The sequence below is a fragment of the Lobosporangium transversale genome, assembly GCF_002105155.1.
Source record: "Lobosporangium transversale strain NRRL 3116 chromosome Unknown BCR41scaffold_17, whole genome shotgun sequence".
Classification (NCBI taxonomy): domain Eukaryota; kingdom Fungi; phylum Mortierellomycota; class Mortierellomycetes; order Mortierellales; family Mortierellaceae; genus Lobosporangium; species Lobosporangium transversale.
In genome coordinates, this window is record NW_019028995.1 from 783,408 (window position 1) to 811,349 (window position 27,942).

General features: G+C 40.6%; 13 protein-coding genes across 13 annotated transcripts; 8 read left to right on the forward strand and 5 right to left on the reverse strand.

Moving 5' to 3' along the window:
- The first annotated feature begins 1,898 nt into the window (after positions 1 to 1,898).
- BCR41DRAFT_353277 (hypothetical protein) lies at positions 1,899 to 2,351 on the forward strand. Its single transcript, XM_022024110.1, has one exon. It carries the CDS (start codon positions 1,911 to 1,913, stop codon positions 2,160 to 2,162), a length of 252 nt encoding a protein of 83 aa, XP_021881779.1. The 5' UTR covers positions 1,899 to 1,910; the 3' UTR covers positions 2,163 to 2,351.
- A 373-nt stretch (positions 2,352 to 2,724) lies between these two features.
- BCR41DRAFT_353279 (hypothetical protein) lies at positions 2,725 to 4,040 on the forward strand. The gene is made up of 2 exons (XM_022024111.1): positions 2,725 to 2,885; positions 3,002 to 4,040. Exon 2 carries the CDS (start codon positions 3,041 to 3,043, stop codon positions 3,914 to 3,916), a length of 876 nt encoding a protein of 291 aa, XP_021881780.1. The 5' UTR covers positions 2,725 to 2,885; positions 3,002 to 3,040; the 3' UTR covers positions 3,917 to 4,040.
- A 23-nt stretch (positions 4,041 to 4,063) lies between these two features.
- On the reverse strand, positions 4,064 to 4,740 carry BCR41DRAFT_353281 (hypothetical protein). The gene has a single exon (XM_022024112.1). The coding sequence runs from the start codon at positions 4,685 to 4,687 to the stop codon at positions 4,070 to 4,072; it is 618 nt and encodes a 205-aa protein (XP_021881781.1). The 5' UTR covers positions 4,688 to 4,740; the 3' UTR covers positions 4,064 to 4,069.
- An 886-nt stretch (positions 4,741 to 5,626) lies between these two features.
- Positions 5,627 to 8,029, forward strand: BCR41DRAFT_57586 (hypothetical protein). The gene is made up of 5 exons (XM_022030916.1): positions 5,627 to 5,766; positions 5,854 to 5,965; positions 6,058 to 6,312; positions 6,424 to 6,653; positions 6,758 to 8,029. The coding sequence occupies exons 1-5, from the start codon at positions 5,744 to 5,746 to the stop codon at positions 7,938 to 7,940; spliced, it is 1,803 nt and encodes a 600-aa protein (XP_021881782.1). The 5' UTR covers positions 5,627 to 5,743; the 3' UTR covers positions 7,941 to 8,029.
- A 399-nt stretch (positions 8,030 to 8,428) lies between these two features.
- On the reverse strand, positions 8,429 to 9,217 carry BCR41DRAFT_353284 (malignant T cell amplified sequence 1). The gene is made up of 4 exons (XM_022024113.1): positions 9,176 to 9,217; positions 8,988 to 9,085; positions 8,654 to 8,858; positions 8,429 to 8,558 (listed from the first exon to the last, which is right to left on the reverse strand). Exons 1-4 carry the CDS (start codon positions 9,208 to 9,210, stop codon positions 8,477 to 8,479), a joined length of 420 nt encoding a protein of 139 aa, XP_021881783.1. The 5' UTR covers positions 9,211 to 9,217; the 3' UTR covers positions 8,429 to 8,476.
- A 493-nt stretch (positions 9,218 to 9,710) lies between these two features.
- BCR41DRAFT_353286 (endoplasmic reticulum-golgi intermediate compartment protein 3-like protein) lies at positions 9,711 to 11,512 on the forward strand. The gene is made up of 6 exons (XM_022024114.1): positions 9,711 to 9,875; positions 9,970 to 10,128; positions 10,217 to 10,333; positions 10,435 to 10,601; positions 10,713 to 11,145; positions 11,237 to 11,512. Exons 1-6 carry the CDS (start codon positions 9,782 to 9,784, stop codon positions 11,428 to 11,430), a joined length of 1,164 nt encoding a protein of 387 aa, XP_021881784.1. The 5' UTR covers positions 9,711 to 9,781; the 3' UTR covers positions 11,431 to 11,512.
- Positions 11,513 to 11,560: 48 nt separating this feature from the next.
- BCR41DRAFT_386386 (hypothetical protein) lies at positions 11,561 to 15,085 on the forward strand (the record flags this gene model as incomplete). Its single annotated transcript, XM_022027786.1, has 10 exons — positions 11,561 to 11,875; positions 11,989 to 12,193; positions 12,305 to 12,334; positions 12,420 to 12,487; positions 12,570 to 12,707; positions 12,810 to 13,063; positions 13,160 to 13,406; positions 13,490 to 13,605; positions 13,714 to 13,917; positions 14,015 to 15,085. The coding sequence occupies exons 1-10, from the start codon at positions 11,701 to 11,703 to the stop codon at positions 15,083 to 15,085; spliced, it is 2,508 nt and encodes an 835-aa protein (XP_021881785.1). The 5' UTR covers positions 11,561 to 11,700.
- Positions 15,086 to 15,242: 157 nt separating this feature from the next.
- BCR41DRAFT_353288 (hypothetical protein) lies at positions 15,243 to 16,101 on the forward strand. Its single transcript, XM_022024115.1, has one exon. The coding sequence runs from the start codon at positions 15,322 to 15,324 to the stop codon at positions 15,988 to 15,990; it is 669 nt and encodes a 222-aa protein (XP_021881786.1). The 5' UTR covers positions 15,243 to 15,321; the 3' UTR covers positions 15,991 to 16,101.
- A 720-nt stretch (positions 16,102 to 16,821) lies between these two features.
- On the reverse strand, positions 16,822 to 18,077 carry BCR41DRAFT_322422 (beta-1,4-mannosyl-glyco protein 4-beta-N-acetylglucosaminyltransferase-like protein). The gene is made up of 2 exons (XM_022021470.1): positions 17,291 to 18,077; positions 16,822 to 17,207 (listed from the first exon to the last, which is right to left on the reverse strand). The coding sequence occupies exons 1-2, from the start codon at positions 18,060 to 18,062 to the stop codon at positions 16,852 to 16,854; spliced, it is 1,128 nt and encodes a 375-aa protein (XP_021881787.1). The 5' UTR covers positions 18,063 to 18,077; the 3' UTR covers positions 16,822 to 16,851.
- Positions 18,078 to 18,697: 620 nt separating this feature from the next.
- Positions 18,698 to 20,140, forward strand: BCR41DRAFT_305432 (ribosomal protein S5 domain 2-type protein; the record flags this gene model as incomplete). Its single annotated transcript, XM_022020793.1, has 6 exons — positions 18,698 to 18,858; positions 19,007 to 19,126; positions 19,246 to 19,348; positions 19,452 to 19,589; positions 19,716 to 19,798; positions 19,915 to 20,140. The coding sequence occupies 6 exons, from the start codon at positions 18,698 to 18,700 to the stop codon at positions 20,138 to 20,140; spliced, it is 831 nt and encodes a 276-aa protein (XP_021881788.1).
- Positions 20,141 to 20,445: 305 nt separating this feature from the next.
- BCR41DRAFT_353292 (hypothetical protein) lies at positions 20,446 to 22,828 on the forward strand. Its single transcript, XM_022024116.1, has 8 exons — positions 20,446 to 20,637; positions 20,869 to 21,025; positions 21,195 to 21,289; positions 21,452 to 21,543; positions 21,691 to 21,789; positions 21,960 to 22,028; positions 22,129 to 22,315; positions 22,447 to 22,828. Exons 1-8 carry the CDS (start codon positions 20,503 to 20,505, stop codon positions 22,780 to 22,782), a joined length of 1,170 nt encoding a protein of 389 aa, XP_021881789.1. The 5' UTR covers positions 20,446 to 20,502; the 3' UTR covers positions 22,783 to 22,828.
- Positions 22,829 to 22,913: 85 nt separating this feature from the next.
- On the reverse strand, positions 22,914 to 25,156 carry BCR41DRAFT_57806 (hypothetical protein). The gene is made up of 3 exons (XM_022030918.1): positions 24,916 to 25,156; positions 23,639 to 24,763; positions 22,914 to 23,512 (listed from the first exon to the last, which is right to left on the reverse strand). Exons 1-3 carry the CDS (start codon positions 25,102 to 25,104, stop codon positions 23,081 to 23,083), a joined length of 1,746 nt encoding a protein of 581 aa, XP_021881790.1. The 5' UTR covers positions 25,105 to 25,156; the 3' UTR covers positions 22,914 to 23,080.
- Positions 25,157 to 25,589: 433 nt separating this feature from the next.
- Positions 25,590 to 26,838, reverse strand: BCR41DRAFT_57780 (hypothetical protein). Its single transcript, XM_022030917.1, has 5 exons — positions 26,545 to 26,838; positions 26,363 to 26,432; positions 26,209 to 26,260; positions 26,017 to 26,110; positions 25,590 to 25,869 (listed from the first exon to the last, which is right to left on the reverse strand). The coding sequence occupies exons 1-5, from the start codon at positions 26,722 to 26,724 to the stop codon at positions 25,684 to 25,686; spliced, it is 582 nt and encodes a 193-aa protein (XP_021881791.1). The 5' UTR covers positions 26,725 to 26,838; the 3' UTR covers positions 25,590 to 25,683.
- Positions 26,839 to 27,942: the final 1,104 nt, after the last annotated feature.

The following is a 27,942-nucleotide window of genomic DNA, read 5'->3' on the forward strand; positions in this document are numbered from 1 at the left end:
CCATTTCATTCACCCCTTCTCCTCTTTTCAGTCTATTTCTCATTTTCCTTTGCCACCCATGTCTTCTACACATACTCTTCCTGCCAAGGTACCAGCTCCTGTGCCTGTCTCTGGCACAAATGGACCGAGCGCCATTCAAAAGTTTATTCAGGAGAAAGACTGGAAGTTCTATGCCGCACTCGCTTCTGTCTCTTTGATTGCTGGTGCTGGCATTTACTACCTTACTCGGTCTCCCTCTACAGATGAGGCAGACGAACCAAAGTCTTCAAAATCAAAGAATAAGAAGAAAAAAAATAAGAAAAAATCAGCTGCAAACAAGGACACTTCCATGTCTCAGGAAAAAGGTAGCGGGTTGTTGTAGTTGTTGTGTTCAATATCATTCACCTGTTATTATTCACACAACAATCGTATTGTTCAGCAGATAAAAACATGGTCATGGAATTATCGATCTAACTCGATCTGCATGAATTAAAAAAAAAAAAAAAAAAAAAAAAAAAAAAGCTGACAGCTCTGCGTCTGAGAAAGCCAAGGAGGCTACCAAGGAATCTGACGAGAATGTAGAGACAATGAGCGCCGAAACTATTGCCGGACTTTCTGAGACGGTAAAATAAAGCAACAGCCGTGATATCCCGAATCGCCTTAAGATCTATCTGTTCCTGTTCCTGTTGACATACTAGGTAAACGCTCACACTCTTTTTTATGTCGTTCATAGAAACGCTTGGAGCATGCGAACACATTGAAAACTCGCGGCAACAGCATGTACTCGGCCAAGAAATGGGATGAAGCTATTCGACTCTACTCTCAGGCGATTGCCTTTAATCCCGATCCTGTCTTCTATAGTAACCGTGCTGCCTGCTATTCTATCATCGGAAAATTCGACAAGGTTATTGAAGATGCTACCTTGGCGCTGAAGATGAAGCCCACCTATGTCAAGGTATAGGAACATAATTGTATTTGTGATTTTCATGCATTATCAACTAGTTTTTTTTTTTTTTTTTTTTTATTCTTTATTTTATAGTGGAGTGATAAATGGAATTGCTCACTAGTCACTTCATAATCTTCCGCTAGGCACTTGGACGACGTGCTCATGCATATGAAAATACTGGCAAACACCAGGAGGCTATGCACGACTTTACAGCCCTTTGTATTTTGGATGGATTCAAGAACGAGTCGTTCGCTCAGTCCATGGAACGCAACTTGAAGAAAGTAGCCGATGTCAAAGCAAAAGAAATCTTAAAGACTCGTGAGGAGCGTCTTCCTTCAAAGACATTTATGTCTGCTTATCTGGACTCGTTCAGGAAGACAAATCTTCCTGAAAGTAAGCCCGCATCTGAGGAGACTGGCGACGCGCAATTTGAATTGGCACAATACTATCTCGGGCAAAGAGAATATCAAAAAGCTATGGAAGCATATAATAAGGCTATTGAGCTCGACACTACTCACATGGCCAAAGCTCTCAACATGCGCGGAACATTCACCTTTTTGATGGGCGATGGCAAGAAGGCAATGGTTGATTTCGACAAGGCGATTGAGTTGGACCCTAACTATGTTCAGACTTACATTAAGCGTGGCAGCATTTTTATGGAACAGGGTGAGGCCGCAAAGACCTTCAAGGAGTTCGAGACCGCCATTTCAATTGATGCTGAGGATCCCAATATCTATTACCATCGGTATGTTTTATACGCACAACCTATTCAGGCTTCGCCATGGGGGTTCCAGAAGTTTTCACTAATAGCATTGGGTAACTTTAATTGGTGATGTTTTATAGCGGTCAGGTTTACTTCATCACTGGAGAGTACGACAATGCTGCTAAGGATTATATCAAATCCATTGAGCTCGAACCCAAGTTTGTGTTCTCTCACATTCAGTATGGTGTTGCCCAGTACAAGCTCGGAAACATCACAGAAGCCATGAATATTTTCAAAAAAGCTCTCAAGGATTTCCCTGAATCTGGCGATGTTAACAACTACTACGGAGAGTTGCTACTGGATCAACAGCAGTTTGATCAGGCATATGAGCGCTTTGACAAGGCGATCAAATTGAAGCCTTCAAACCCTCTTCCATACATCAATAAGGCTCTCCTTGTATTCCAATGGAAGCAAGATCCAGCTGGTGCAGAGCGTCTGTGTCTTCAGTCGCTGGAAGGTAGGTTATTCTCATAGCTGATCTTGAATGATTGGGCTCGTTTCTTAAATCCACTTCTTATGAGAGTATCTGATCAACGAGTTTTTTTCTCTTCATATGTCATCATAGCTGATCCTGAGTGTGATGTTGCAATCGCCACACTTGGACAGCTCTTTTTGCAACAAGGAAAGATTGAGCGAGCTATTGAGTTTTTCAATAAGTCGATTGACATGGCTAGGACAGAGGCAGAGTTGACGAGCGCGCTCGGTTTCCGTGAGGCCGCCAATTCACAGCTAGTCTTTGCAAGAGACTATCCTGAGCAATCCAAAGCCCTCAAACGCTAACCACTAAAACGTCAGGGAATAGGATTAGAAGGATTCGCACAATGCAGAATTTCATGTGATTTCATATTGTTTATAGACAAAGCAAAAAAAAAAAAAAAAAAAAAAAAAAATTGTTCAATACATATTTAAACTGTTGTCAATTACAATTACTTTGCGATGAATGAACCCGCGGAGCACCTTTTCAGTCAAGCAATACTTGAGAAGCTTGGGCCTCTTGTTAGCACCCTTGAGTGTCAGCTTAAAGATCTGACGTAAGTTATAAGATCATTCGAATGGTGATGGAGAAATATGTAAATGGACTTTTCCTAATACATTTAATGGCACAGACAGGGTCAAACCATCCTTCAAAGCAATGTCGCACAATTATCCTCAGAGCTTGACTTGACGCAAACAGAACTCGATAAAGCCCATGATACTGTTAGTTTTTTTTTTTTTTTTTTTTTTTTTTTTTTTTTTTTTTTTAAAAAAAAAATATTTAGGATCCTTGAATCCACGGATATTAAAATATTAAACATTCCATCTGAAATAAATAGTTTGCGAGATTGCCTCACTATATCGCCAAACTGACAGCTATGAAGAACATGATTACCTCAACTACAATTCTGTCCAGAAAACTCCAACGCCGGGTTGATCAAGTTATTATAGGGCGAGAGAAGCAAGCGGCTAAAATGAAGGTCGTTAGAGCGAAGGAACAAGCATACGATCAGGCGGTGGCAGCAGTACATACATCAACGTCAACATCATCACATCCCCAATGGTCTGGTTCATCATCGTCACCATCAAAGCCCATATCCCCATTAATGGCTAATGCTCAGAGTCAGGATCATCCGTTAGCATTGCTTGGGAGCACAGGATCCAAATCTTTGGAACTCGACATTAATGCTAGTAGTTCGGCGGCTCGTCTTCCTCCACCTTCTCCTCCTCCACCCTCAGCAGGCTTGCCTTTTCCCTTGCCTGCAAAACCAGCGTTTCCGGTTATTTCTACTATGCGATCGTCAAATAGGTCAGAATCTCCACCGCTTTCAATATCACCCCACTTTTCCCCACTTCTCTTAGGACGCACCACAGCTACTGCTGCCTCGCCAGGCAGAGATTTTGCTAATTCTCCAACGTCGTCACTAACAGGTGGAAATGATTCCGATGTCCAGCAACAGCAATTATCTGAGAGAGTCGACCGCTTTCCACAGATTTCATCAACAGCGCAAGACGACGAAGCATCCAAAAATCTATCAACCCAATTCGCTTCTGAGGTGGAAGTAGTGCGACTGCGGCGTAAGAAGAAGCTATCTAAATCGAGTGCAAACACAAGTAATAGTAGTATTGTGAGTGTTAGTACAACTGCGAGCGTGAAGAGGAGTCAAAGTGTAAAATCTAAGGGCAAGGGTGCTGCCAAGATTACTACGACGAAAAGCACGTTGAGTGTACAGCAAGCAGAGCCATCACAATGATCTAGTTAGAAGCTGTATCAACTGATGCCGAGATGCCGAGTCAAGATCTCTGAAAAATAGTATAAAAGGAACTCCTATCATCATTTATTTAAACAAAGTGCTATCAAACGTAGTATAATAATATTGGACAATTTTTTTTTTTTTTTTTTTTTTTTAATGTCTTGGCCAAGCGTATCTCTGCCTGTGCGAACCTTCAGAGGACTGTTGCAACGGGAGTGCATTTGATAATATCTGGTTTATAATGTAGGCCATTAGAATAGCATTGATTAAAAAGGATAAATTGCAAACCCTTCGGTATACTTGGGTACAACTTTTCTTTTCCTTGCTTCTCACTTCAGTAGGGCTGGAAGCAGGAGCAGCAGCAGCAATTGTAGCTGCCACAGTATCAGTAAAAGGTGGTTGATGGGATTCTGAGGTTTGCTTAGTGAGGCTCCAGATACGCAGACGAGTCAGCTCAAGATGAAGCTGATCCTGAACAGCCTTTAATTGCATATATCTTGCCCTTAGGTTTTCGACAAGGCGTTCTTCTCCCAATATCTCATTCTCAAGGCGGCTATCGTTGCTAATAGGGCTCGAGGTTGATTGGGTTGTATGGGTAAAGGCAGAACCTACTTGATGGCCAGCCAGAACACTCTCTGGGTGAAGTAGAGGCAGTAGTTCCGGAGTATAGACGCTTGACAAGCTTGACAAAGCAGGGCCGTAATACTTCTGGAAGAAGCGTTCGATTGTCCGCAGCTCCCTATTAACTTCATCAAGATACTCTGTTTCCATTTTGCTATTTCTATTTTTTTTTTTAACTTGGTTGGGATGGAAGTCAAAAAAAGGATACGATGGTGTATGCATTGGCCTCTGTGTGGAGGTGACGAATTCGCCGCCAAGAAAAAAGCCACTAAGCTTTGCCTTGGGCAAATGCTTAAAATTGAGATCTCACTCTGGCCGAAGGGTTAATGTTAGACTCATGATCACCGAAACTTCTCATACTGCAAATAATGGGCTTCAAACGTTCTTTAGTGCGGTCAAACGGTTCAGAGGAGGAGCAAGGACAAGAACAGGAGCAGGAGCAAGAACAGGAACAAGAACTCGTAGTGCAGGATAGTTTAGAGACTTCAACCATGACTCATTCATTAGACATGGAGGACCTCTTCAGCGATGAGAGCGACAATGATGATGTAATTGATGATGAAGGTGAACTAGAGTCACTTCTTCGCAGCCAGAACCTGTCTATAGATGACATCCTGCCTACGAAAGCACAGGCCAACAAACTTCAGAGTATGCATTTAAGTGTCCGTGAAGCGGTTGGTCATGCAAAAGTTGTAACCGCAGAGCAACTACACGCCCAGTATCAGGACCAAGCCTTGAAAAGGCAATCAGAGCCTACCGCTGTTTTTCCTCGAGCATCAGACCAAATACCTATGTCTTCCAATGCCGAGGATCCAACAGGATACCTGGATGAGTCTCAAACTGGGATCCAAGCATCATTATCTGGGCAGATTATGCTTCCCAATATACTCAAAAAAACTGTACCGGCATCTTCCCCAAAGGCTCGGGCTGTTGTGCCTAAAAAATCTACTCCTGGATCGTCAGGTAGCCTAAGATCATCTCGATCATCTAGGGCCAAAATGATACTAGACCATGACCAGCAACAAGGTGGTGATTCTCCACCACCCACGGAGGATAGCACAGAAGAGCCTCATCCAAAGACATTAAGTCCAGAAGAAAGAGTCGAGCTAACTAGTCTGATCCGGGAACAGTCGACAAAGTCCCTTGAGATTAACAGAAGTTTCCAAAGGGCATTGAAACATCATTTAGAAAGAGTTGAGGAAGCTTATGTCAGGAATAAAAAGCTCAAAGTATGGATTTCAACCAGAGCTCATTGTTTCAGGTGCAACTACTTTTTAAAGACTAACTGACATACCTAAAATGCTGACACTTTAGAGACAGCTCCAGGAAGTCTCAAACAGACTCAGAGAAGACGAACAAGCGCCACTGATCCTAGAATCAAGCAAAAGTCGGCTAGGTCCTCCTTACTTTATTGACCAGAATGGCGAGGTATTGGAAACAAAGCCTCTAAGAGATAAACCAAATGACCAAAGGCCAAGGAATAGATATTCATGTTTTCCATAATTGATTTACTCTGATAGGCACCACCGGATAACGAAGATGTGCTATTGCAAAAGAAACGACCCGTTATTCCGAATGTAAAACCCAGAAAATGGACGCAGCAGGAACGTATGAGCCTTAAGACAGGCGTAATATCGGAGAATAAACGGATACTGTTTGAAAAGTTTCTAGCAGATGGAGATATTGCTGGCATACAATCACTAGATAAGGCACCGGATTTAGATATGATGCTAAATACCAAGGGGCTCGACTGGATACGCATTTCACAGCGGTTCGTAAGTAATGAACTCTTTTCATTTTTTAAGACAGGCAATATGGCCACTCGATTACATAATAACATAGATAGCAAAAGAGCTTATAGAGAGCTGTTCCCTGCACTCGAGTAGGTTGAAACTAGATCGCCGTCAGAATGTCTTATTCGGTGGACAGGACATGACCATCCAGGTATCAATAAGGATGATTGGACCAGATATGAGCTCGAAAAGATGGTCAAACTAGCAAAGAAGCACCAGGAGCGTAATTGGATTCAGATTGCGCTAGATCTTGATACGAATCGAACAGGTGCCGAGTGCTTCAAGAAATACCAGTCACGAATGACAAGAGCCATATCACAAGAGTATGTTATGTCTGTTACTATGAAAAAAAAAAAAAAAAAAAAAAAAAAAACAGACACTCAGACAGACATAAATTCAATGATGCTTTATGCTTTATATCGTATAGGACATGGACAAAGGAAGAAGACGCTCTATTAATGGAGGTAGTTCAAGTCCTAGGTGAACAAAGTTGGGAACAGGTATCCTACTGTTTTGAGGATCGTACGGCAGTTCAATGTATGCATCACTGGACAAAGTGTTTAAACCCAAGTATTCGACGTGGACGCTGGCAGAAGGATGAGGATGGTGCTCTCAGGGCAGCATTGGCTGTGTATGGGGAAAACCGCTGGATTAAGATTCAGCAGCATGTTCCAGGACGGACAGATGTTCAGTGTCGAGAAAGATATATGAATGTACTCGCGCCAAGCATCAAATCTGGAGCCTGGACCCCAGAAGAAGTTGAACGGCTACTGGACCTAGTCAAAATACATGGTGAAGGAAAATGGGCTCTAATCGCCTCCAAGATGGACGGACGAACCGACAATCAGTGCGCACGACGTTACAGGCACGCTTGTAGAGAGAATAATTATTGGTCTGCGAACCGTCGAAAAGGTCGGACAACAATTTCCCAACTACCGGATACCGAGGAAGACATGGCAGTCATCAGAAGACTTGCAGAGCAAATTAGAAGAAAGAAAAGATTTGATGAACACCTACAAAGACAAATGGACTTGGAGAAGATAAAGATTGTTCGGCAACAGGACGCTACTATGCAGTTAGACTATGAACAGTTCCTTGAAGGACAATGCTACATCTATAATATGTGGAATACTCTCTGGGGACAATATCTAGATCCCATCGAACATGTCTTCAATATCGGCATCCCAGTCATGTCGTCAACGCAGTTGATGAAGAATCATATGGATGAGCCAGAACCTGATTTTAACTATACAAGTAGAAACAAAGTTCCAGATCCCGCATCCGTACTGCGGCCGGGCAAAGTCCGACCTGTGCCGCCCTGTTTAGCGACCATAGATGCTTTTTCGCGATTGATTCAGCAAGGGGAGCACTCGGATTATCGATTCAGGCTGAAGCATGTGAGAGAGACAAAAGCAACTAAAATCTATCCATTGAAGACGCTACCTCTTTCTGTAGAAGAGCAGCGAAGCCCAGAATACATAGAGTTGGCAGAGCGTTTCGAAGCTGTATTCATGTGGCCAATGTTGGTAGGGATGCTACATATGGATACCGCAAAGAAGACGGTCGATGCGCTAACTGGAGGGAACAAGAAACGAAAGCAAGGGGTATAGGGTTGAAACTAGCTGTACTCATTATAATATCACCAGACTCCTTTGCTGCAAAGGATATGCCTTTATCATTCTGGAGCAGCCCCTGTATCTCATCAACTACCCAATGCTGCACATTTCTTCGCAGACTTGGTTGTCAAAAACAAGTATATTTTATTAATGAACCCGAATAGAAAATAAAATGCTGTCAAGAAAAGTAACGTTACAAGAGGAAGTCAAACACATCTTTAGAAAATCTACCAGCGTTCATATAAACGAGCGTAAGAGAAGGAACCCAGCGGTATGCTCAGAGAATGAGCAAAAAGTCCATGAAACTGAGTATTCTGAGCCTTTGATGGACGTGCTCGAAACACCAAGTTGATCTGACCCAGGAGAATGACATTCTGGTGTCAAAAAAAAGTTAGCATAAATAGTTAAAAAAAAAAAACCAGCAACGATTGCTATAAAATTAGGGTTAAGATATGGTTTTTGAACAATATTTGAAAGAATATGGACTGTATAAGCTAAATATTTTATTCCATGTTACGACGCTGTTTATCTTAGAGATCCACCACTGTCTTCCACAAATGGTCATTCAGGTAATGCACCGTCTCGACACCAATGCCTTTGTTGATGCGTTTGCTAACATTGCAGTAATAAGCATTCATAAAAAGGCTCATCAGTAAAAGTATTCAATTATAAAAATGTTGCACAATTATCACTTGAGCAACACTTACATGTCGTCAGTCGACATTTTCGTGGTTCCAACAGCCAAAATCTCATTCTTGCCCTCGGCTGTAATTGCGACAACGGTATCTGCAGGTACTGAAACGTCCATTCTAGCGCCTTTTGAAGTCAATCCTGGACACATGATGTTAGCGCCTCCTATAACAAATTTAATTGCACCACGATCCACCTGCAACCTTGGTAACATGTTCGGATCTAACGACAGCAGTTTATCATTCAGCAAAGATATTTGTTAACGTATAATATAATCAGTCTTGCCTTGTTTCTGTGCTCATAATTTTCATATCGTCATCTTTTCCTTTGATGCAGTATTTTCCTCTTTACATTTATGAAGCAATTTTAGGGTTGGATAGTATGGTCCATCAAAGTGGTTAAAGAATAGAACCTCATTGTTCATGACGATCAGGTTGATATGTTCATGGCTTTAAAAAAAAAAAAAAAAAAAAGTTAACATTAAATTATAGATAGCGTGGTGTTTTCAGAATACAGAAAATAAGGTAAAGATATTCTACCATTTCATCAAGATCAATGGTGACTTCTTTGGCATGACATCGTCAATGATTCCTTCGATACCATCTTTGTATTGCTCCAGGATCTTTGCACGAATACCGCGCTGGACTGAGGACTTGACCTGTGTATGTCCTGTGACATCTTCTTTGATATTGAACCTACAAGTGTTTGATGATGTTGACAAAGGAGAGATTTTTTTGTATCAGTTTTGATATTTGTTACTGCAGCTTTACTGTGCAACCGGCACCTTTGGTGGGACACTAATTCAGACGTAGCACACTAGCACAGAATTAGAGGAAAGCTATGATGTTTTTCCCATGCTTTCGACAAATCCTTTTTTTTTTTTCTTTGTTGCATTTCTGTTTGCGCATACTTTTTAAACATGGTGTTTTCCTGCTCTGCTGTGTTTCCTTGATGATTCCTTTTTATTTTTATTATTATTACAATAGCCCATGCGACAATTGAATCTTCCACAAGTCAAGTCTCAAAAATTCGCTTTTTTTTTAAGCTCTTGTAGGGAAGAGATTCTGTTCCATCCGTGTAACAAGCTTTCCCATCCTCTTCAATCCCTCTCTTTTCATCCGCGCTACAAGTGGCGAATCCCGAAGATGGTGAAATCGTCGCTGAGCCGCTTCAAGAGCTTTGATGCCTATGCCAAAACGCTTGATGATTTTAGAGTCAAGACATCGACTGGTGCTGCAGGTATTAAAAAAAAGAGATGCTGGGTAGTGTCAAATTCCTTGGGCAGATGACATACTCATGCTAACTGTTTGGTGCGATTTTCTATTTCATCTAGTCACCTTTCTGAGTGCATTCATCATCCTCGTATTATTAATTGGAGAATTCCTCGACTACAGATCTGTTCGTATAGAATCTTCCTTAATCGTAGATGGTGGTCGGAAGGAGAAGATGTCTATCGACTTTGATATCACATTCCCAAAGATCCCTTGTTACAGTAAGGCCATTCTTTTGATTGTGTAGTATCTGCCACTGGCTCATTTTCTCTTGCATATGTTTGAGGCTAAAGTTTAAATACATTGTAGTCTTGACGCTGGACGTCATGGACGTTGCAGGAGAGCACCAAAGCGATATCACACATTCTGTTTACAAAGTCCAACTAGCACCTGATGGCACTGAAATTAAACGTGAAAGGTCGCAAAGTAAGGATGACTTATGGCTACTTTTTTTTTTTTTGAGTTTAGTCACCTTAAACCCTTTTTGCTAATGTTATTGAATTCATCCATTAATTTACGAATTTTAGATTTGGGCAATACGGGACCTGACCCAAAGGAAGTTGGCGAAAATTACTGTGGAGATTGTGGAGGGGCTGCAAGGCCAGAGAGTGGGTGCTGTAACACGTGTGAAGATGTCAGACAGGCATATGTTCGCTCTGGATGGTCATTCAATCATCCTGAAGGCATTGAGCAGGTAAGGCGTTGAATACAATTTTTTATCAAGGGCCTTTTAAATCAGCGACTGTGGATCTGTTCCTATGGATTTGAGTGTTTTTTCTCATGGTGCCCTCCCTTGTCACTGTAGTGTGTTCGCGAGGGCTACATGGAAAAGATGAAGGAACAGGCGAATCAAGGATGCAGAGTGCATGGTATGCTTACTGTTAATAAGGTCACAGGAAATTTTCATATTGCACCTGGTCGTTCATTCCAGAATGCCAATATGCATGTGCATGATATTCAGCAATACCTCGAACATGGACTCGACTTTTCGCATCACATCCGGCGTTTGACATTTGGACAACATGTCCCCAATGTTCAGAACCCTTTGGATGATCAGCATGTTGATGGTGCAGAGGGGCTATACATGTTCCAGTACTATATCAAAGTTGTTGGTACTACGCACCATTACATGAACAAGCCTCCTGTTAGGACGAATCAATATTCTGTTACTCAGTTCAATCGAAACCTGCATTATAAAGATGAGCATGGTCGTGTTCATCAGCCAAACGGATTGCCTGGTAAGCATCGGGGAACAATAAACTAAACGGAAATGTATCGTAGATGAAGCTTTTTTAATTTTTTTATTTTTTTATTTTTTATTTTTTTTAGGTGTATTCTTCAATTTTGATATCTCACCCATGATGGTAGTTCAAGTTGAGGAGCGCAAGTCGTTTACATCGTTTTTGACGGGAGTGTGTGCTATTGTTGGAGGTATTTTCACGGTGGCAAGCATCATTGACGGTGCGATTTGGCGAGCAGAAAGGACATTAAAGCGAAAGATGGAACTTGGCAAGGCCCTGTAGTCAGAAAACTTTAATTACAATAATCCAGCTGGCATTGGCAATTCAATAAAAAAAGATGATGACAGACGCACATCACTCAAACACAAACAAATAATGTCTGTGCTCTATTGACTTCACCTCCGCTTTTTTTCTTTTTTTGCATTCCATCCATTCCTTTCCTCATTCCAACTCTTACCTTTTTCTGTTTGTCGTGCTAACCGCAAATCTTCTTCCCCTTTCTACATTACACATTCCTATTGTCTCATTAACTTCCTCCGAGAGGAGATACTCATGGTGTCGCTTCACTTCAAAAGTTCACCAAATAGCCATAATCCATTCCATTCCCCAGAGATCCATAACGAGGATAGACCACTGCTTGCACACTTTCATGGTTATGATAACAATGGATCACCACGACCATTCCCGACCGCACCCGTCACACCATTGGTGAGAGAAGCACGATATGGTAATGACAAATAGAGACATTAGAGACGAAAACTTGGGAAACAAGAGCATTAAAGGCTGATAACATTCGCTTTTTTAAAAAATCTGTACTATACGTGCACACAATTTGTTTAGCCATCGTCAATGCTCTAGACACGTCTCTCACTCGTGATGAACTCGGATCTCCAGAAATCTATCTTGCACTATTGTTACCCATAGTCAGGAGATACCGTGAAGAAAGGAGAGAGACAGCTGCGGTGTATGCCTTCTTACTCAATCGCTGGCAGTTTCTCAAGGACGCTGAGAGTGATATTGCTAATGCACGGGTAAACGAGACCAGGTATAACACATTAATATGACCTAAAATTGAACTTTAAATGAAGACGTAACCTGCTTCAGAAGCCATAGTGAATGCAACTGATATTTTCTTTGTGCTATACTTTTGAAATAGAGCGCATGCATGCGAGATAGTAGCAATCAAGTAAGAATGAATTTAACGTGAGTGAAAAGCTTCCGATTTTGGCCTTGATATGGATTATACTAAGTGCTAAGGCACCTTTTTATAGGATTCTCAAAGCCTTTTCAATGCGCCAGCTTATCGACGTGTTAACCTATGACTTTTCGCCTGTGAAAAGTAAGAATTGTATTGCATTAAGGAAAGGAGCCACAATACACCATATTTGCTTTAAGAGCTCACTATAACAATGCTGTTTTAGGAAAGGACACTCGATTTAGATTATACCTGCCGCATTTCGATGGCGAGCCTTCAACAGAGCCGATGAGTGCACTCGAGGTCGCAATCTCTGGAAAAGCAAAGCACTTTCTTTCGCATCCCTTAGTACAAGAAATCATAAGTAGGCCTATCTCGATTCTTTTGTATTTTAAAGATTCAAAATGGAAGCCGGATAAAAGTGTCATTGTCGGTTGACTCAAGTCTGTTTGATCATCGGGAATAGACCAAATCTGGCTAGGAGAGATCGTTTTTTTTTCAAACGCAATCGATAATCCACAGTCATGTCATAATGCATCTCCATCCGAGATCAGGACGGTCACTGTCTATTACTCAAGTGACATAAAGTTTCTCAGGCTCTCAAGACTACGAGTGCCGAGGTACAAGACAACTTTCCAAATGGTTTCTTCCTCAGTGTTCATCATCGTGTACACATTCGTCACTTTTGCAAAAAAACCAGAGCTCACAGCCATGGAGATGGTAAGAGATTAAGATAAACTGAAGACGTCATTTTGTTGCTGTCAGATAGATGTGTAATAGGAAATAATTTCTATTGACATGCATCGTATAAACTAGATTATGGACCTATGGGCACTTTCATTAACTTTGGATGAGCTTGTTCAGCTCAAAGACTCTGGACCATCATTTTACTTTGAGACCGTCTGGAACCTGTTTGACGTGCCAATCTACATTATCTTCTTGGTATTTATTATTTTGCGGATCACTACGTTCTTCAATGGATCTATTGAATTGACATATTTTGCCTACGACTTTTTGGCCTGCAATTCAATCTTGCTTTGGCCAAGACTCTTTGCGGCTCTTGGTAAGTTTATTCATATATTTCAAAGGGCCCGTAAGGGTGATATATCCACAACAAACAGGGAACTGACTCGACACTTCTTTTAGATCATTACAAGTTTTTTGGAACAATGCTCATTGTTCTGAGACAGATGCTTATCGATGCGACACTGTTCCTAGCACTCTCTTTTATATTCTACGTTGGGTTCCAGCAAGCATTTTATGTAAGTCTTGTCACTACTAGGTGAAATCATAATGTAGGCTCGTAGCGTTACTACTCTACATTGAAGAATCATTTCACTAACTCTACGCGTTCATCCATATAATGCTAGGCTCTCCATGACAACACACAGAGCTATGGAGAAATTGCATGGCTACTGCTCCAAGTGTTCTTTGGGTCGGCATTTCTGGGTTTCGAGCAAGCATCCGAGCTTTCAGAAAGGTTTGGGGCTCCTCTTATGGTCCTCTTCGTAGCAATATCAGTCCTCATGCTTTATACTCTTTTGATTTCTATTTTCTCGCAAACATTTGCAGAGGTAAATAACTATAACGCTCAGATACAGTATTGCGAAGGAAGTTCGTCTAGGTATCTATAGTTAACAGTATTTTCTCTTTCTTTTGTTCAATCATCAGGTTAGCGCCAATGCGAAAGAAGAGTTTATGTTTCTGTTTTCAGTCAAGGTTATGGAAGAAGTCAAATCAGATGCCCTATATGAGTTCCAGCCGCCCTTCAATATTTTAGCTAGCATTGTAATCTGGCCCTGCAGTCTCCTTTATCCTCCGGAAGTAGTTGGCAAAGTCAGTCGTGTTCTTTTGCGCTTCTTCTATTTCCCTGAGTTGGTCTGCATATGGGTCTTCGAAACTTTGGCAATCAAGAAAAAGGGCCAGTCCTCCTCCGTCCGGCCAGGGTGGATTGGTCATCAAGCTTCTTATGGTTCCATATCTGAGCTAGCCCGAACAGATAGTATGGCAATATCTGGAAGCGCCGCGAAGCGGAGACAAGAAGAAGGAGCGCATGATGGAGGGTTTAAGGCATCTAATGTAGAATCAACGCGTGGAGATGCGATCTCTCCATTAGATGTTAGTGATCCTATGACGGATCCTTTCCAAAACGCATCAACTCGTGCTTTTATGCCTAGCTCAGTATCTCAATACCATCAACAGCAACTTGATCAGCTCAACACACGGGAACTTGCAGCAAATGCACAAGCTTCGTCACCTTTCATGGAAAACATGCGGCGATTTGGAGACCCAAATATGATAAACTCAATGATGGCAACAAACTCTATAACTCCAGTGATGAGAAGTGAAAGCAAAGATGTTTTAGATCAACCACAGTATTCATATTATTCACCAGCACCCATTAAGATGGCAACTAGGCGCACGCGCCGACGAAGCAGTATGCCAGTAAATTGTCAACCGCGCTATGGAGCAGACGCGACTTTGGCAAGCACATCTCAGGGTATTTTACCATCATATCGGAATGAGATAGGAGGTGAGGATATGTCAGCGTCGATCGGAGACAATATGAATGGGATACATCATCAATATCAGTCACAAGACCAGCAATATGAGGGAACACAGGAGTTAGTTCAATTAATGGAAACACGCTTTGAAGAGATGTGGATACACATGAACCAAATTGAATCAAAGATCGATCAATTGATGGATGTGCTTATTACCACCCATCAGAATAGTAAATAAATAACTAAATATAAATTACATTCCTATTGCTTAAATGCGAGTATGATGTAAAGTAAAAAATTTATAATAAAAAGCTTCATACATTACTTTTCAAATGTCACCGTTCAAGAAGTATATAAAAACGCGCTGTTGAAAAAACAAATCAAGGCTTTTAAATATTACTTCAAACCGCCCCTCTCTCTCTTTCAAAGCACCCTTCAACAGAATCACAGACAGTCCCTTTTGAATTGCCTACTATGCATCATCGCTTCTTTGCCTGGATCGGTCTATTGGTCCTTATTTCTGGGTCTGCTTCAGCAGCGCCCGCTGCTGCTGCTGAGACCGTCTCTACAGAGAAGTGCCACATTCATAATGGACACTGCCATAAGCGCGACCTGGCCAGCACTAGCGTTTATACATTAACTACTGCAACAACTAATGCACAAGATGTTGATTTGGCCGAGGACTCTGATGACGCGCACGGCCTCTACCGTTACTATGGTGGCCGCTATCGAGGAGGAGGTTACTATAGAGGCGGATATGGCCGTGGACGTTACTACCGGCGCGGCGACATCACATCAAACGAAGGTTTCTCAGACATCAATGTTGCTGCTGCAGATGCGAATGAAGATGTAGCCTCACTCGAGCATATCGATGACGGCAAAGACAATGCCCATGAGCTGTATCGGTATGGAGGAGGTCATTATGGAGGTCGATATGGCGGAGGCTACTATGGTGGAGGTTACTATGGTGGTGGTCGTGGACGTTACTACAAACGAGAGGATATCGCGGCGAATGAAGCCTCATCGGACACAAATATGGCGGACTATGATACTCATGTAGGAGATCATGACGAGATTGAGCATTCTTTGTATCGCAAGGGATGGGGCAAGGGATGGGGCAAGGGTTGGAAAGGTCACTACTAGCGTTACTATGCACCATCATGGCAAAGTCAAACGATAGTTGATTACTTGACGCCGATGGCAGCCATGTTTCATATTGAACGAAATAATAAAAAAAAAGTAATCCTCCGTGAATTTCCATAAAATAAGAGAGGCTCCCTTTTTTATGGTAATAAGGCATGGATGTACTTGAACCATCAGCTGTACGTGAAAATGACTCTGTTCAATACTCAGCCTATCGAGTCTCACACACTCAACGAACGCCTCTGAATTGGAGTGCCCTCTACGCCAATCATGGTCTCAGACTTATAACAGAGCCCGTTTGCAAGCCCGGACTGTACTGAAGTGACAAAGTGCTTTAATGACAGCTGGTGCATATTTCAAAATCCTTTAGTTGTAGAACTGCCCTTCCACCTGGGATACTGCCTGAAACTGGGTCATGGCTTTGGACATCCTCAACAACCTCGCTATTAATCGAGAAACCTATTCATTTAAATCTGACTAATCAACGTAATCAAAAATCCATTTAAAAGGCCATTCTTGCTCCGATATCATTCTTATAGGATTTGCTGCTTATAAGTGTTGTATTCGTAATATTCCCTTGTGGACCTTTCTATCTTAACACTAACATCGCCGCCATACCTTACTTGGATGAAGTCGAGATATTTGTCGAAGAACTTTTTATGTGTAATCTGTATGGGATTTTGTAAGTCGAAAGTTGAGACCTTCGAAAAAAATTTAAGTTTATCAACGCCACTTTCAGCCCAAGGCTGTTGGCTGCAACAAACAATAGCCTGTTCCTGATTTCTTTATCTGAACCTGAATTATTCATAAATTGGGACAAGAATAGTTGTTTTAGACATATTATTTCTATTAGTTATGTATTTACTCTTGTTGCTGTTCTTGTTGATATTGCTGTAGCTGGGGTTGTTCTTTAAGTGGGCCTTCACGAATGCATCCTCCAGGAAGGAGAAATTTGAATCGTTCTCGATGTTCGAGGACATATTTCGGTAAATAGACAGCAGAAGTGGATTTAAGCATGGCTCCCAGTCGACTGAACAGTTCCCGGAAGGAATAGGCTTCTGGGAACATACCAAACAGATCCTTGCCCTCGCAAATGACTTGTTGGATCCATTCAGGCTCCATCATATAGCTGTAACGGACTCTATCTGCATGGGAGTACGCCTTCATCTTGAATCGGAATTCCTCAATGGTTCGAAAGCAGAAGGAGCAATGCGAACCTAACGAAAACGATAAATAACCCACTCAGCATCAGTCAATATCATGCCAATCATTCACTATTTTTTTTTTTTTTTTTTTTTACCTGCATCGCTCAAAAGGATAGTAGAAGATTGTCCATGCATATAACGGGTTTTGCCATGACTCCATTTGTGAATGCTTGAGCGCCAGTTTCCTTCGTCATTGACAGGGAATTCATAACTGTAAAGGAAGTTTCTGAGTTGAAAATGGAGATCGTCAGGCACTCCTTCGCATGATTTGATCAACTCGATAGTGTGGCGAGCCTGGATCTCATCCACATCTGCAAAGATGACGAGATCCCCATCTTGAACGCCAGTTTCTTGCAAGAACAAGGTCATCTCGCCTCTCATCCTCCCTTCATTGACCCAGGGTAATTGGTCAGGTTTTAATGGGTAAAGAGGGATGGACTTGTAAACGATCTTGGATTCTGCAAACGCGAAGCGATCTCTATTTTGCTTGAAAACTTCCTGCTTGGGTAAGCCTGTGAATGTTGAATTGGATTCAAGGATCAAGAACTTATCAACCACATCCCAAAGTTCGTTTATTCGGATTTCAAGCATGTCCAGCTCTTGACTAAAGACAACGGCATCATAGACAATACGTGTTTTTGGTATTGTTGCTGTGGGTACTACAGGTTCGGCCAAGACCCATCCATGAGCTTCACAGCGCTCTTTCATGGACATGCCAGGAGCATAATAATGGACAATGATCTGGTCCCATTTGGATAGAGATTTGTCCCAAATGGGGCGAACAAGGTATCCAAAATCGACAACAAGATATGGAAAGGCGAAAAAAGTGATGGATATACTGAAGATACAAAGCATCAAGGTTGCCATTAGGATCTGTCTGCGAGTATACCGCGTAGCTAACACTGTAGTAGTGAGCCCCATGGCGGATACTTTTTGATGTGAAATAGGGTTGCCTTTGATAGGGGCAGGAAAGACTAGAAAGGAAGGTGGGAGTGAAGGTATAGAGAAAGGTAAGTGAGGAAAGAGAGGAAAAGAAAAGAGAAAACTAGTGACTTTAGTCCACGCAGTCAGCCCATTGAAAACGGGAAATGAGTCGCCGCCTCCTCTCTTCCTCTCTTGCAATATTAAGCAAAAGCCTAGGAAGCTCCAATTTCATTCTTTTTTTTGTTAACTGGAGTTGGGATAAAGCATTGATCGGTATGCAGGTTCGTTTCAGGAATCATAACAGTAATATAAAATGCAATAGTGACAAAGTATATATCGTGAGGAGACAACGAGTTGCCAAAGTGATGTATCGACTTCTTTTTGGACTGTGATTGTATAACAGTTGCATTGTCCCATTGTTCCAGTTTTAATCCCTGCGTGTAAAATGGCTCCTTTTTCAAGTTTACGCCACGTGCGCATTGACCAACTTATTCGTTTTGTGGCTTGCAACTATCAATATGCTTTCAAGAATGGTTGATCTTTTTTCTTTCTCACATCCGCATTGAGCAGCATTCGGTATGAAGGAGCTGGAACCATCAACAAACGAACGGGAGTTCGTTTTGGCAGCATTAAGGGACGGAGCACGCATCGATGGACGCAACTTTTACGACTTCAGGACATTACGCCTTTCGTTTGGTGCAGACTATGGTGCGGTTGAAGTCCAGTTAGGCAACACTAGGTTCGTTTCGTACTTTTTCTCTCTCGATCCAAACTCAAATTCAAACCGAAGGCGAAGGCCTTAGAGACTAAAGAAAGAAGGAAGGGAGAAAAATAAAAGACATGGGTCGACTTAGTTTTTAATTCTTTCTTCTTTATCCTTTGGACAGGGTTCTCGCAAAGGTATCGTGTGAGGTGATTAGACCTTTCCCTGATAAACCGACAGAAGGATTCCTCATGTTCAACACAGAGCTTTCACCGATGGCCTCACCTGCATTTGAGGTCGGCAGGTAAACCTTAAAATTGCGCACTTGGCTTACATTGGAGCACAAATAGCACTGCTGATTGTTACCACATTATAATGACGCCTAACGCAATAGCAACTTTTTTAATAACACTGGTCTATTAGACAAACAGACGAAGAAGTGCTTGTGAGTCGCTTAATAGAAAAGGCAATGAAGAGAAGCAGAGCATTGGATACAGAAGGCTTGTGCATAGTGGCAGGCGAGAAGGTATATATGACAGGTTTAAGGAAAAAAGGTAGCTTTAATGAGTTTTCAACAGCGATGAGTGAAGGACTAAGGACACTGTTGATTTACTTATTGCTTAAAACAGGTCTGGTCGATCCGTGTAGATATTCACTTTTTGGATCATGACGGAAACCTTGTCGATGCTGCCTGCATTGCTGCGATCACTGCATTACAACATTTCAGGAGGCCAGACGTGACAGTTGTAGGCGAAGATGTCACCATTGTAAGGCTCAGGAGACTTTTTTTTACTGCTTCTATGGTTTTTTTTTTTTTTTTTTTTTTTAAAAAAAAAAAATCGACAGCTAAAGCAGGAGAAAACAACTATTTTGATATTTATAAACTGTTTTAGCATACATTGGAGCAACGAAATCCTGTGCCTCTCAGTATTCACCATATCCCGATCTGTGTTACATTCGCATTCTTTGATAACGGGTACGCAAAAAAGTCCTCTGCTTTTGGGATTATGATTTCATTACTCTTCAAGCTATTTTCCATTCTCATGATTTTTGTTTGTTGACTTTCGTATATATCTTTTGCATTATGATTAGAAACCATGTCATTGTTGATCCAACACATTTAGAAGAACAAATCAAGGAAGGTGACATGACAATCACACTGAACGTGCATAAAGAAGTATGTGCATTATCTAAGGCTGGAGGTATCCCAATGGAGCTGGATCAGATTATACAGTGCTCAAAAATCGCTGTTATTAAGGTTGCAGAGATTACTGCTCAAATTGAGGCAGCATTAGCAGCAGATGCCAAAAAGCGGTAAGTTTTTTCTACTTCTTTTTATGTCTTTATCACTATAAAACTCGGAATAGTGATCTGATCTCGTCCATTTCTTATTAACTTGATGCCCTACAAGGCAAGCTGCTAGGAAATGAGTGAGAAAGTGATAAGCATGACATATTCTGTACAAACACAAATACAGCAAGTAATTTTAATAAAAATGAAGTGATTTCGATAGACGCTAGGGGATCGAACTTGACTCCGCTGACCAGACAGCTGCCAGTCACACGCCATTCGTTTCATGAAGGTTGCTCATCTCACTTCTGACTTTTGATTCCTTTATTTTCTCTCCTTCTCTCTTCGCTTTCCTTTTTCCCCTCACCTAAAACAATTTTACATATAAATATGCCCGAATACTGGTTCGTGTCTATCCCTGGCGAGGGTAATCGCACAGTAACTTTTCAAAACTTCAAGGCGAAAATCGCGAGTAGCCAGAATGACCTCAGCGAGGTCTCACCCTTGCCCATTCCAGAATTTAAGGTGTGTTGTAGTTTTCATTTCACACACTTTCCTTTCTTATTGAAACAGGACAATAGGACAACTGAAGAAAAGGAAACAAGAAAGAAAAGAAAAAAAAAAAAAAAAGAGACCATACAAAAAGAGAATTCGTGCCAACACCATTGGTCATATAGGATTTTCAGTATCTCAACGCGTCACTACTTTTTTTTTTTTCTCTTGTTCCTGGCACAATTTATACTTGACCAATATTAGATTGGAACGTTGGACGCACTTGTGCTGTTATCTGAAGACCTAGCTAAGCAGGATACTGCATTCGAGTCATCCGCCAACAAGCTTGTAGACATTATCCGTTCACTTCTTGGACCTGAGGCTGCGACAAAGCTGGCAGGCAGCCTTTCTGTCAACGAGAGTAAGTAAAGCATTTTTATATGAGGGGAAATAAAAACGATTATGATAGACAACGTTAAAGCTTCCCATCTTCTCATAACGAAAAAATCTACATGAGTGGCCTTGTAGAGCTATAAAAACCAAAGTCCTGATTTTTTTTTTTTTTTTTTTTTTTTTTTTTGATATTGCAGAGACAATTGTCAATTATCTCAAGACTTTCCAATGGAACACAATGAAATATCGTACCGACAAGTCTTTGCCTGAACTAGCGGAGCTGTTGAACAACGTACGTGAGCATGAGCAAAACAACCTGGCAAAAATATACACTTATGTTTTTCGTACCTTTCATAAAGGCCTACTGGAATCAAATATTGTATAATCCTTTTTTTTTTTTTTTTTTCTCGTTGATTACTGACGAGAAATGTATAATATACTTTTGAGCTAATAGGAGGTTGCTCAGATTGATACCCTGATGAAGAACAAGATGGCCAACTATAGTGTGGTCAAAGGCAACTTGCAAGGAATTCAAAGGCGAGAGGTGTAAGAAAAAAAAATACTCTTTTTTGTATTGTAACTTGTACTTAATGACTAAAGATGGTATGTATTTGGAGAAATACTGATGTTCTCTTATTATGCTTTTTTTTTTTTTTATTTTTTTATTTTTTTGGGGGGTGACGACGATCTTAGTGGTAATCTGGCATCAAGAAACATTGTTCCCTTTGTTAAGAAGGAGCATGTAATTTTGGATTCGGAATACTTAGAGACACTTATTGTCGCTGTCCCAAAGTACGATCATGGTTGTTGCTGTAAGCAAATATTGAATGTTACTTCACATTTCAACTTTTAGCGGATATCACAATGCTAACAGCTAGGCCCAATGCTACGATTTTTTTTTTTTTTTTTTTTTTTTTTTTTTTTTTATAAAAAAATGTCTTCATCAATCTTCTGTCACTCAGGACACTTTATAAAGACTGGCAAAACAAATACGAAAGACTCACACAGATGGTTGTTCCTCGGTCATCTCAGTAAGTCAACTGCACTCTTAACTTTCAAAACTTGCTTATAAAGATACAACTTGGGACTGATTATTATTGTTATTTGATTCGACTAAAATATTATCTTTAGGAAAATCGCAGAAGATGATGAATATGGGCTGTTTACCGTGACTCTATTTAGGCGTATTGCGGAAGATTTTACCAATAAATGCCGAGAGGAGAGATTCATTGTTCGTGATTTCAAGTACAGTCCGGATGCCATTGAGGAGCAAAGGCGCGAATTAGAGGAAGTGGATGCATCTGAGAAGGAGCTCTGGGTAGGCACTCGCAACAGCATTATCAAGCGACATCTTTTATGCATCGATTTTTTTTTTTTTTTTTTTTTTTTTTTTAATTATAATATTCACTAATTGGAATTCCTTTTTCTTCCTTTCTTTCCTCTATGCAGGCGACCATCTTGCGCTTAGCCAAGACAAATTTTGGTGAGGTATTCCAGGCATGGACCCATTTGAAGTCGCTTCGCGTATTTGTCGAATCGGTACTTCGATATGGCTTGCCTCCAGATTTTGTTGGTTTTACGATCAAGCCAAAACCCAAGCAAGATCAAAAGATTTTGGATATTCTAACAGCACAATATGGTCATTTGGGAGGATCTCCTTCGAGCAGAGCCGGTCATGTTCACCATGGAGATGACCACACCGAAGAGACTATCGCTGGATATAACGACAAGGATTATAAACCCTTCGTGTTCTTTTCTCTTAAACTAGAAATCGAAAGACAATAGATGACTGACTACAGGACACAGCAGAAGAATTGCGGATGAGTTTGAGTAAAAAAAAAAAAAAAAAAAAAAAATAGTCTTGAAGTTCCAAAAAGAAGATAAAGAAGATTGGGTTCTGTAATGTCTAGCACAATATTCTCATGTGTAATGTAATTTTTATTTTATTTTATTTTTTTATTGTATAACGTAATGCTAGAAGGACAGTTCAGGTAAAATACATGAGGACGAGAGAAAATAAGAAAGCAAAAATGTAGACTATAGTCTCTTCAAATTTCAATGAGGCGTGTTGCGCCTACCATTATCACTTTGGTTGATAGTTTTGCATAAACGCAGCGAAATCAAATGCTGGCTGCTGTTGCTGTTGCTGTTGCTGTTGCTGTTGATACAGCTGTTGATACGCAGCGTAGTAAGCTTGCTGCTGTTGATAAGCTAATTGCTGTTGTGATAGCTGTTGTACAGGGGCCTGGATTTGGGTCTGCTGCTGCTGCTGCTGTGTGGTTTGCTGAAGCATTGCTAAGAGCTGTTGAGTACGCTCAACAGCCTCATTAGTGAACATAGCTCCAAGAGGATTTACCTGAGCTTGTTGAGGCTGTTGATACTGCTGGTGATACAGTTGATTATAACCAGCATGTTCCTGTTGTTGTTGTTGTTGTTGCTGTTGTTGCTGTTGTTGCTGTTGCTGGGCGTTAAATGCCGTACCATATAATGACCCATAGCCATGACTTGCCGTGTCCTATAAAAACAATAATATAACGATATTAAATATTAGCATAGAGGGAAAAAAAAAAAAAAAAAAAAAAAAAAGATTCCCTTGCCATTAAACTGGCGCTTCAAGTGATATAATAGAAATACTTATTACCGTAGCATTGGGCTTGGATACAGCTGCTGCAACTGTTGCTGTTAGAGCTGCTAGGACTGCGGCAGTGTTGTTGTTGAGCAGAGCAGCAGCAGCAGGAGTTGCAGTCAACAAAGATGATGTCAATGACGATGTAGATGCTTGAGAGCTGACCCCTAATCCAGACACCAACCCTACCCCTGATCCTGTCTGCCTTACGGTCTCTGGATCCTCATCTGGCTCTGCTGGTGATGGAGGGATATAAGCAAGTTGAAGATAGTTTGCAGAAAGTGTCTCCGCTTCCCTTGCCTCCTGCACTACCTTTTCTGTACTCTTAAAGCCTCTTTCTGGATACCCAAAAATTTCAAGTTTGAGCATTGGAGGAGCTCGCCAAAGATCGCCTCGGATAAGCGCATCCACAATTTGTGTAGGCATCTCGAACTGTGGACGAGTCTGCTCATGACCATATTGGGAATGATGAGATGAACTATAAGAGGAAGAGATACCTTCAATGGCCGACTCATACTCAAAACCACCCCCTTGTTCATCGTTATTAAACTCCTCCTGATCATATTCTGATTCACTGTGCTCTTGGATCTCTCCACGTGGCTCAATAAGTCGAACTGAAACTAATTCCCAGTCAGCTTTCCATGTGACACGTCTGACCTTATTTTTCTTCGGTGGAGAATCAGGTGAGGATGATTCAATAGCCACCTCCGGTGTCGTTGAGATCGAAGACGAGCTTGATTTGGTTACTATAGGAGATGCAGGATTTTCGAGCGCTGGGGGTGGCGAATCCTGTTTAATAGGGACAACTATGGTTGACACGGTCGGAGTCGTAGATTGGGGTGTGCTAATTTCTATAGTTGTAGCTGTGCTTGTAGCTGTGCTTGTAGCTGTGCTTGTAGCAGTCTCTCCTTTTAGTTTGAGCGTGATTGAGGATGGCGTTGGTTTGTTTGACGGCATGCTACTTGCTGATGAAGAAGTCTTGGCAGAGTGTGCTGCTGCTGCTGATCGATTTGACATGCCTGAGTCGCCTCTGAGTTGATCAAAGAAGCTGGCATTGCTCGTCACGCTGCTCTTTTTGATCGTATCCACAGGAGGTACTACTTTACTTTTGTTGAATTTTGGAAGAGGAAGATCTGGGGTCTGATCATAACAAAAGAATAGTAACAATCATAAAAATATAACCATAAAAATTAATATAAGTAGGGTTAATAAATGTTCTTCATGGACCCACAACTTGTGAACCAAAATGTTATCACTCATGATTTTTGACAGCTGTGGAATGGCAGGCTTACATCTCGGACACTAGGACGTGTTTCTTCCTCGTCACTCCTAGATCGTTTCTTGCTTTTTTTGTCCCCATCATGCTTGCTGGGTGGATTGGAAGAGCCTGCTCGGCCATCTTCTGCAACTAATTTCTTCCATTTCTTTACAACTTTGGAAGCCTGATCTGCTATGTCTTTTGTTTTTTTTGAAAACACCATAGAATTATATATTCAATATCATTAATGCACTGGGCCAATTTATTGCTACTTTACAAACACGGGGGGGGGGGGGTTTTTTTTTTTTTTTTTTTTTTTTTTTCTTCTTTGGCCATTGTTTTCTTGGTTTGATGTTGTCATCGTCCTTGCAAAATGTCTGTAAGTACTAAACTTATCGCTCAATAAATTCTTTTTTTTTTACATTTATTTTATTTTCACTTCTTACCTTGCTCAATATTCTGTTTTTTGTTTTGTGCAATCCGATTCATCACCTTGCCTAAATCATGAATAGTAAAATCTTTTATGCCTAACGGGAGATCATCCAAGATATCGATAGCTTTGGTGAGCAAATCAGAGTACTCGGAGGGATGAGATCCTTCTTGCACTTCACGCATCCAGTCACTCAGGAAAGCATGTCCATTCGAGCGTACAAATCTATTATTTGTATTTTTTTTTTTTTTTTTTTTTTTTTGGAATAACCATGGTCAATATTTTATATTGATGTATCAAGCAACTTTTCTGACACACCGTTTACAGATTCCTTGAAATGCTAAGCAAATAATAATGTTAAACATAAGAAACTTACTCGTTGACAACAGGCGTGACTCTTCTAGAGGATAAGAGCGCATTCAAAATGTATAAACGACCTTTATAATCTGACGCGACTTTCATCAGTTCAACAATGCCTAGAACATTCTCCGGCTTACGGATCATATTCCCCTGTGTGAGACGGGCAAGTTTGAGCGCTACAGTTGTGTGGGAGAGCGGCTTTTTTTTTTTTTTTTTTTTTTTTTTTGGTATTTAATTCATAAACAAACCATTAAAAGAAGAGTAAATTACATGTCCTTATTGCCTTGATGCGGGCGACCACTCTTCAATATTCATTAGTAATTAAAATTGAATATAGATCACTACCTGAGGCCCTGTATTGCTGGGTATAACAACATTATCCTTGACTGTATGTGCAGCTGCAGTTCCTAAGACGCCATCCGCTGGATCTTCATCATCACTATTTTGAATATATTCGACGAAATGGTCAGTATATGAAGCAGTTGATAAATCTCTCATCTCTGATGTCAATTAATATCAACTATCTAGCTTAACTACCTTGACGTCGAGGGAGGCGGACTTGGTGTATGATTATGACTACTTTGCTCCACTGAAGAAGAAGAGGAAGAAAAGCCGATCAATATGAATGTCACGACAAATACGAAGAAAAATACATATTTATTGATTTAAAAATGGAACAAGAAATGATTACCTGAGAGGCTCTTGTAGAGCGGTTTTCCCTTCCTTTCAGCAATGCGTCGGCGATCAAACCAATTCGCAATCTACCAGAATGCAGAAAGATAGATAATGATGGGCATCAGCAATGAGCAAATTCTCCTATCTCTCTTCCCTCTATAATTTATCTTACTGGAAGCTTAATAAAGAAATTAATACCTGCTTCTCTGTGCATCCAACACGCCCTGCAAGCTCAATTTTGACAGTCTTTTCTGGATATGCACTGGATTTGAAAGAAGTCTCCAATACTGCTAGGTCTTCCTCTGTAAGCCTAAATCGTGGCTTATGGGGCTCGTCAACGGTTGCTGTTGTACTTGCAGAACCAACTACACTTCCCATAGAAGAGTAACCCAGAAAGTGCAAACAACAGAATCGTAAACATGAACGGCAAAATGTGTGTAAATGATGAATAAGGAAGAAAAAAAATGTTTTCTTTGGTCAGTCAAAAGTTTATATTGTGAAATGAATTTCTTCTTTTCTGTCCTGCCACAATCCCTCTTTTTTTTTTTTTTTTTTTTTTCGGGCTTTAGTAGGGTGATTGAAATGTATAAATATCACAAGTAAGGGCCTTCAAACATGCAGGTGAATGTTGGCGTAACTCCTTGGGATCATGAGCCAACATTTGCCAGTGGATTTGAGAAAAAAAATGGTTTCAAAATATAAGGCTTGATTGCAATGCTCTCTTCAATCGACGGTATTCAAGACAATGAACCTTCGAAGTGGTTGTTTTCTACGTGTCCTAGTGTTTCTAACCCAACCAATTCCCCTTCAACACTCAGGACATATATCAAATCATCTTCATTGTTCGTTGCTATGACCAATCGACTTTAGAGAGTCATAAACAATACTAATAATAATACCAATAACAATAATAATAATAATAATAATAATAATAATAATAATAATAATAATAATAATAATAATAATAATAATAATAATAATAATAATAATAATAATAATAATAATAATAATAATAATAATAATAATAATAATAATATAAAAATTAAAAATTAAAAATTAAAAAATAAAAGGAACAACTACATCTTGATCCTTGTTTCTTTTTTTCTTTTTTCTTTTTTTTTTTTTTTTTTTTTTTTTTCATTACTATCCTGCAAATTGCCATAGTTTGTGAGATGTGCTCTGAATATAATTTTTACATCAAAGACATCGATCATATCACAATTATACGCCATAATCATCATGATAATAACTAATACTACTTTTACATGAAACGATTCTTCACCTCTGCTGCGAACAGCGGTCTCTTGAGCGGATTGGGCGGTAAAAAGTAATCCTTCATTGCTCGACGGCTTTGTATGAATTCCAGGACTAAGAGCAGGCGATGACAATGACGTCAATGACTTGAAAGGGATGGGCATGGTCATTGTTTGGATCATTAATCTCTTGGATGGCGGTGATTTTGATCCAGTATCGGATACAGAAGTCAATTCTTGAGCAGTCTCTATTGGTGTGGTTACTGAAGGAATTAAATTGGCAACAGAGGAATCCTTATTTGCTGATAAGAGTTTGAGTATGGCTGTACGTTGCTCTTCCTCT

Bases quoted from the DNA above. Each gene is read 5' to 3' on its own strand.
- BCR41DRAFT_353277 (XM_022024110.1), top strand. From the start codon at position 1,911: ATGAATATTTTCAAAAAAGCTCTCAAGGATTTCCCTGAATCTGGCGAT.
- BCR41DRAFT_353279 (XM_022024111.1), top strand. From the start codon at position 3,041: ATGAAGAACATGATTACCTCAACTACAATTCTGTCCAGAAAACTCCAA.
- BCR41DRAFT_353281 (XM_022024112.1), bottom strand. From the start codon at position 4,687: ATGGAAACAGAGTATCTTGATGAAGTTAATAGGGAGCTGCGGACAATC.
- BCR41DRAFT_57586 (XM_022030916.1), top strand. From the start codon at position 5,744: ATGTCAGGAATAAAAAGCTCAAA. The intron at 5,767-5,853 runs GTATGGATTTCA...GACACTTTAGAG, and splicing joins TCAGGAATAAAAAGCTCAAA to ACAGCTCCAGGAAGTCTCAA. The intron at 6,654-6,757 runs GTATGTTATGTC...TATATCGTATAG, and splicing joins ACAAGAGCCATATCACAAGA to GACATGGACAAAGGAAGAAG.
- BCR41DRAFT_353284 (XM_022024113.1), bottom strand. From the start codon at position 9,210: ATGCCAAAGAAGTCACCATTGATCTTGATGAAATG. The intron at 9,086-9,175 runs GTAGAATATCTT...TTTTTTTTAAAG, and splicing joins CCATTGATCTTGATGAAATG to CCATGAACATATCAACCTGA. The intron at 8,559-8,653 runs GTAAGTGTTGCT...CTGCAATGTTAG, and splicing joins AAAATGTCGACTGACGACAT to CAAACGCATCAACAAAGGCA.
- BCR41DRAFT_353286 (XM_022024114.1), top strand. From the start codon at position 9,782: ATGGTGAAATCGTCGCTGAGCCGCTTCAAGAGCTTTGATGCCTATGCC. The intron at 10,602-10,712 runs GTAAGGCGTTGA...TTGTCACTGTAG, and splicing joins ATCCTGAAGGCATTGAGCAG to TGTGTTCGCGAGGGCTACAT. The intron at 11,146-11,236 runs GTAAGCATCGGG...TATTTTTTTTAG, and splicing joins TCAGCCAAACGGATTGCCTG to GTGTATTCTTCAATTTTGAT.
- BCR41DRAFT_353288 (XM_022024115.1), top strand. From the start codon at position 15,322: ATGCATCATCGCTTCTTTGCCTGGATCGGTCTATTGGTCCTTATTTCT.
- BCR41DRAFT_322422 (XM_022021470.1), bottom strand. From the start codon at position 18,062: ATGGCAACCTTGATGCTTTGTATCTTCAGTATATCCATCACTTTTTTC. The intron at 17,208-17,290 runs GTAAAAAAAAAA...CGTTTTCGTTAG, and splicing joins TATCCTTTTGAGCGATGCAG to GTTCGCATTGCTCCTTCTGC.
- BCR41DRAFT_353292 (XM_022024116.1), top strand. From the start codon at position 20,503: ATGCCCGAATACTGGTTCGTGTCTATCCCTGGCGAGGGTAATCGCACA. The intron at 21,290-21,451 runs GTACGTGAGCAT...TTGAGCTAATAG, and splicing joins TAGCGGAGCTGTTGAACAAC to GAGGTTGCTCAGATTGATAC. The intron at 22,029-22,128 runs GTAAGTCAACTG...TATTATCTTTAG, and splicing joins GTTGTTCCTCGGTCATCTCA to GAAAATCGCAGAAGATGATG.
- BCR41DRAFT_57806 (XM_022030918.1), bottom strand. From the start codon at position 25,104: ATGGTGTTTTCAAAAAAAACAAAAGACATAGCAGATCAGGCTTCCAAA. The intron at 24,764-24,915 runs GTAAGCCTGCCA...TGTTATGATCAG, and splicing joins CACGTCCTAGTGTCCGAGAT to ACCCCAGATCTTCCTCTTCC. The intron at 23,513-23,638 runs GTAATAAGTATT...TTGTTTTTATAG, and splicing joins TATCCAAGCCCAATGCTACG to GACACGGCAAGTCATGGCTA.
- BCR41DRAFT_57780 (XM_022030917.1), bottom strand. From the start codon at position 26,724: ATGGGAAGTGTAGTTGGTTCTGCAAGTACAACAGCAACCGTTGACGAG. The intron at 26,433-26,544 runs GTATTAATTTCT...GCATTCTGGTAG, and splicing joins TTGGATGCACAGAGAAGCAG to ATTGCGAATTGGTTTGATCG. The intron at 26,261-26,362 runs GTAATCATTTCT...CTTCTTCTTCAG, and splicing joins GCTCTACAAGAGCCTCTCAG to TGGAGCAAAGTAGTCATAAT.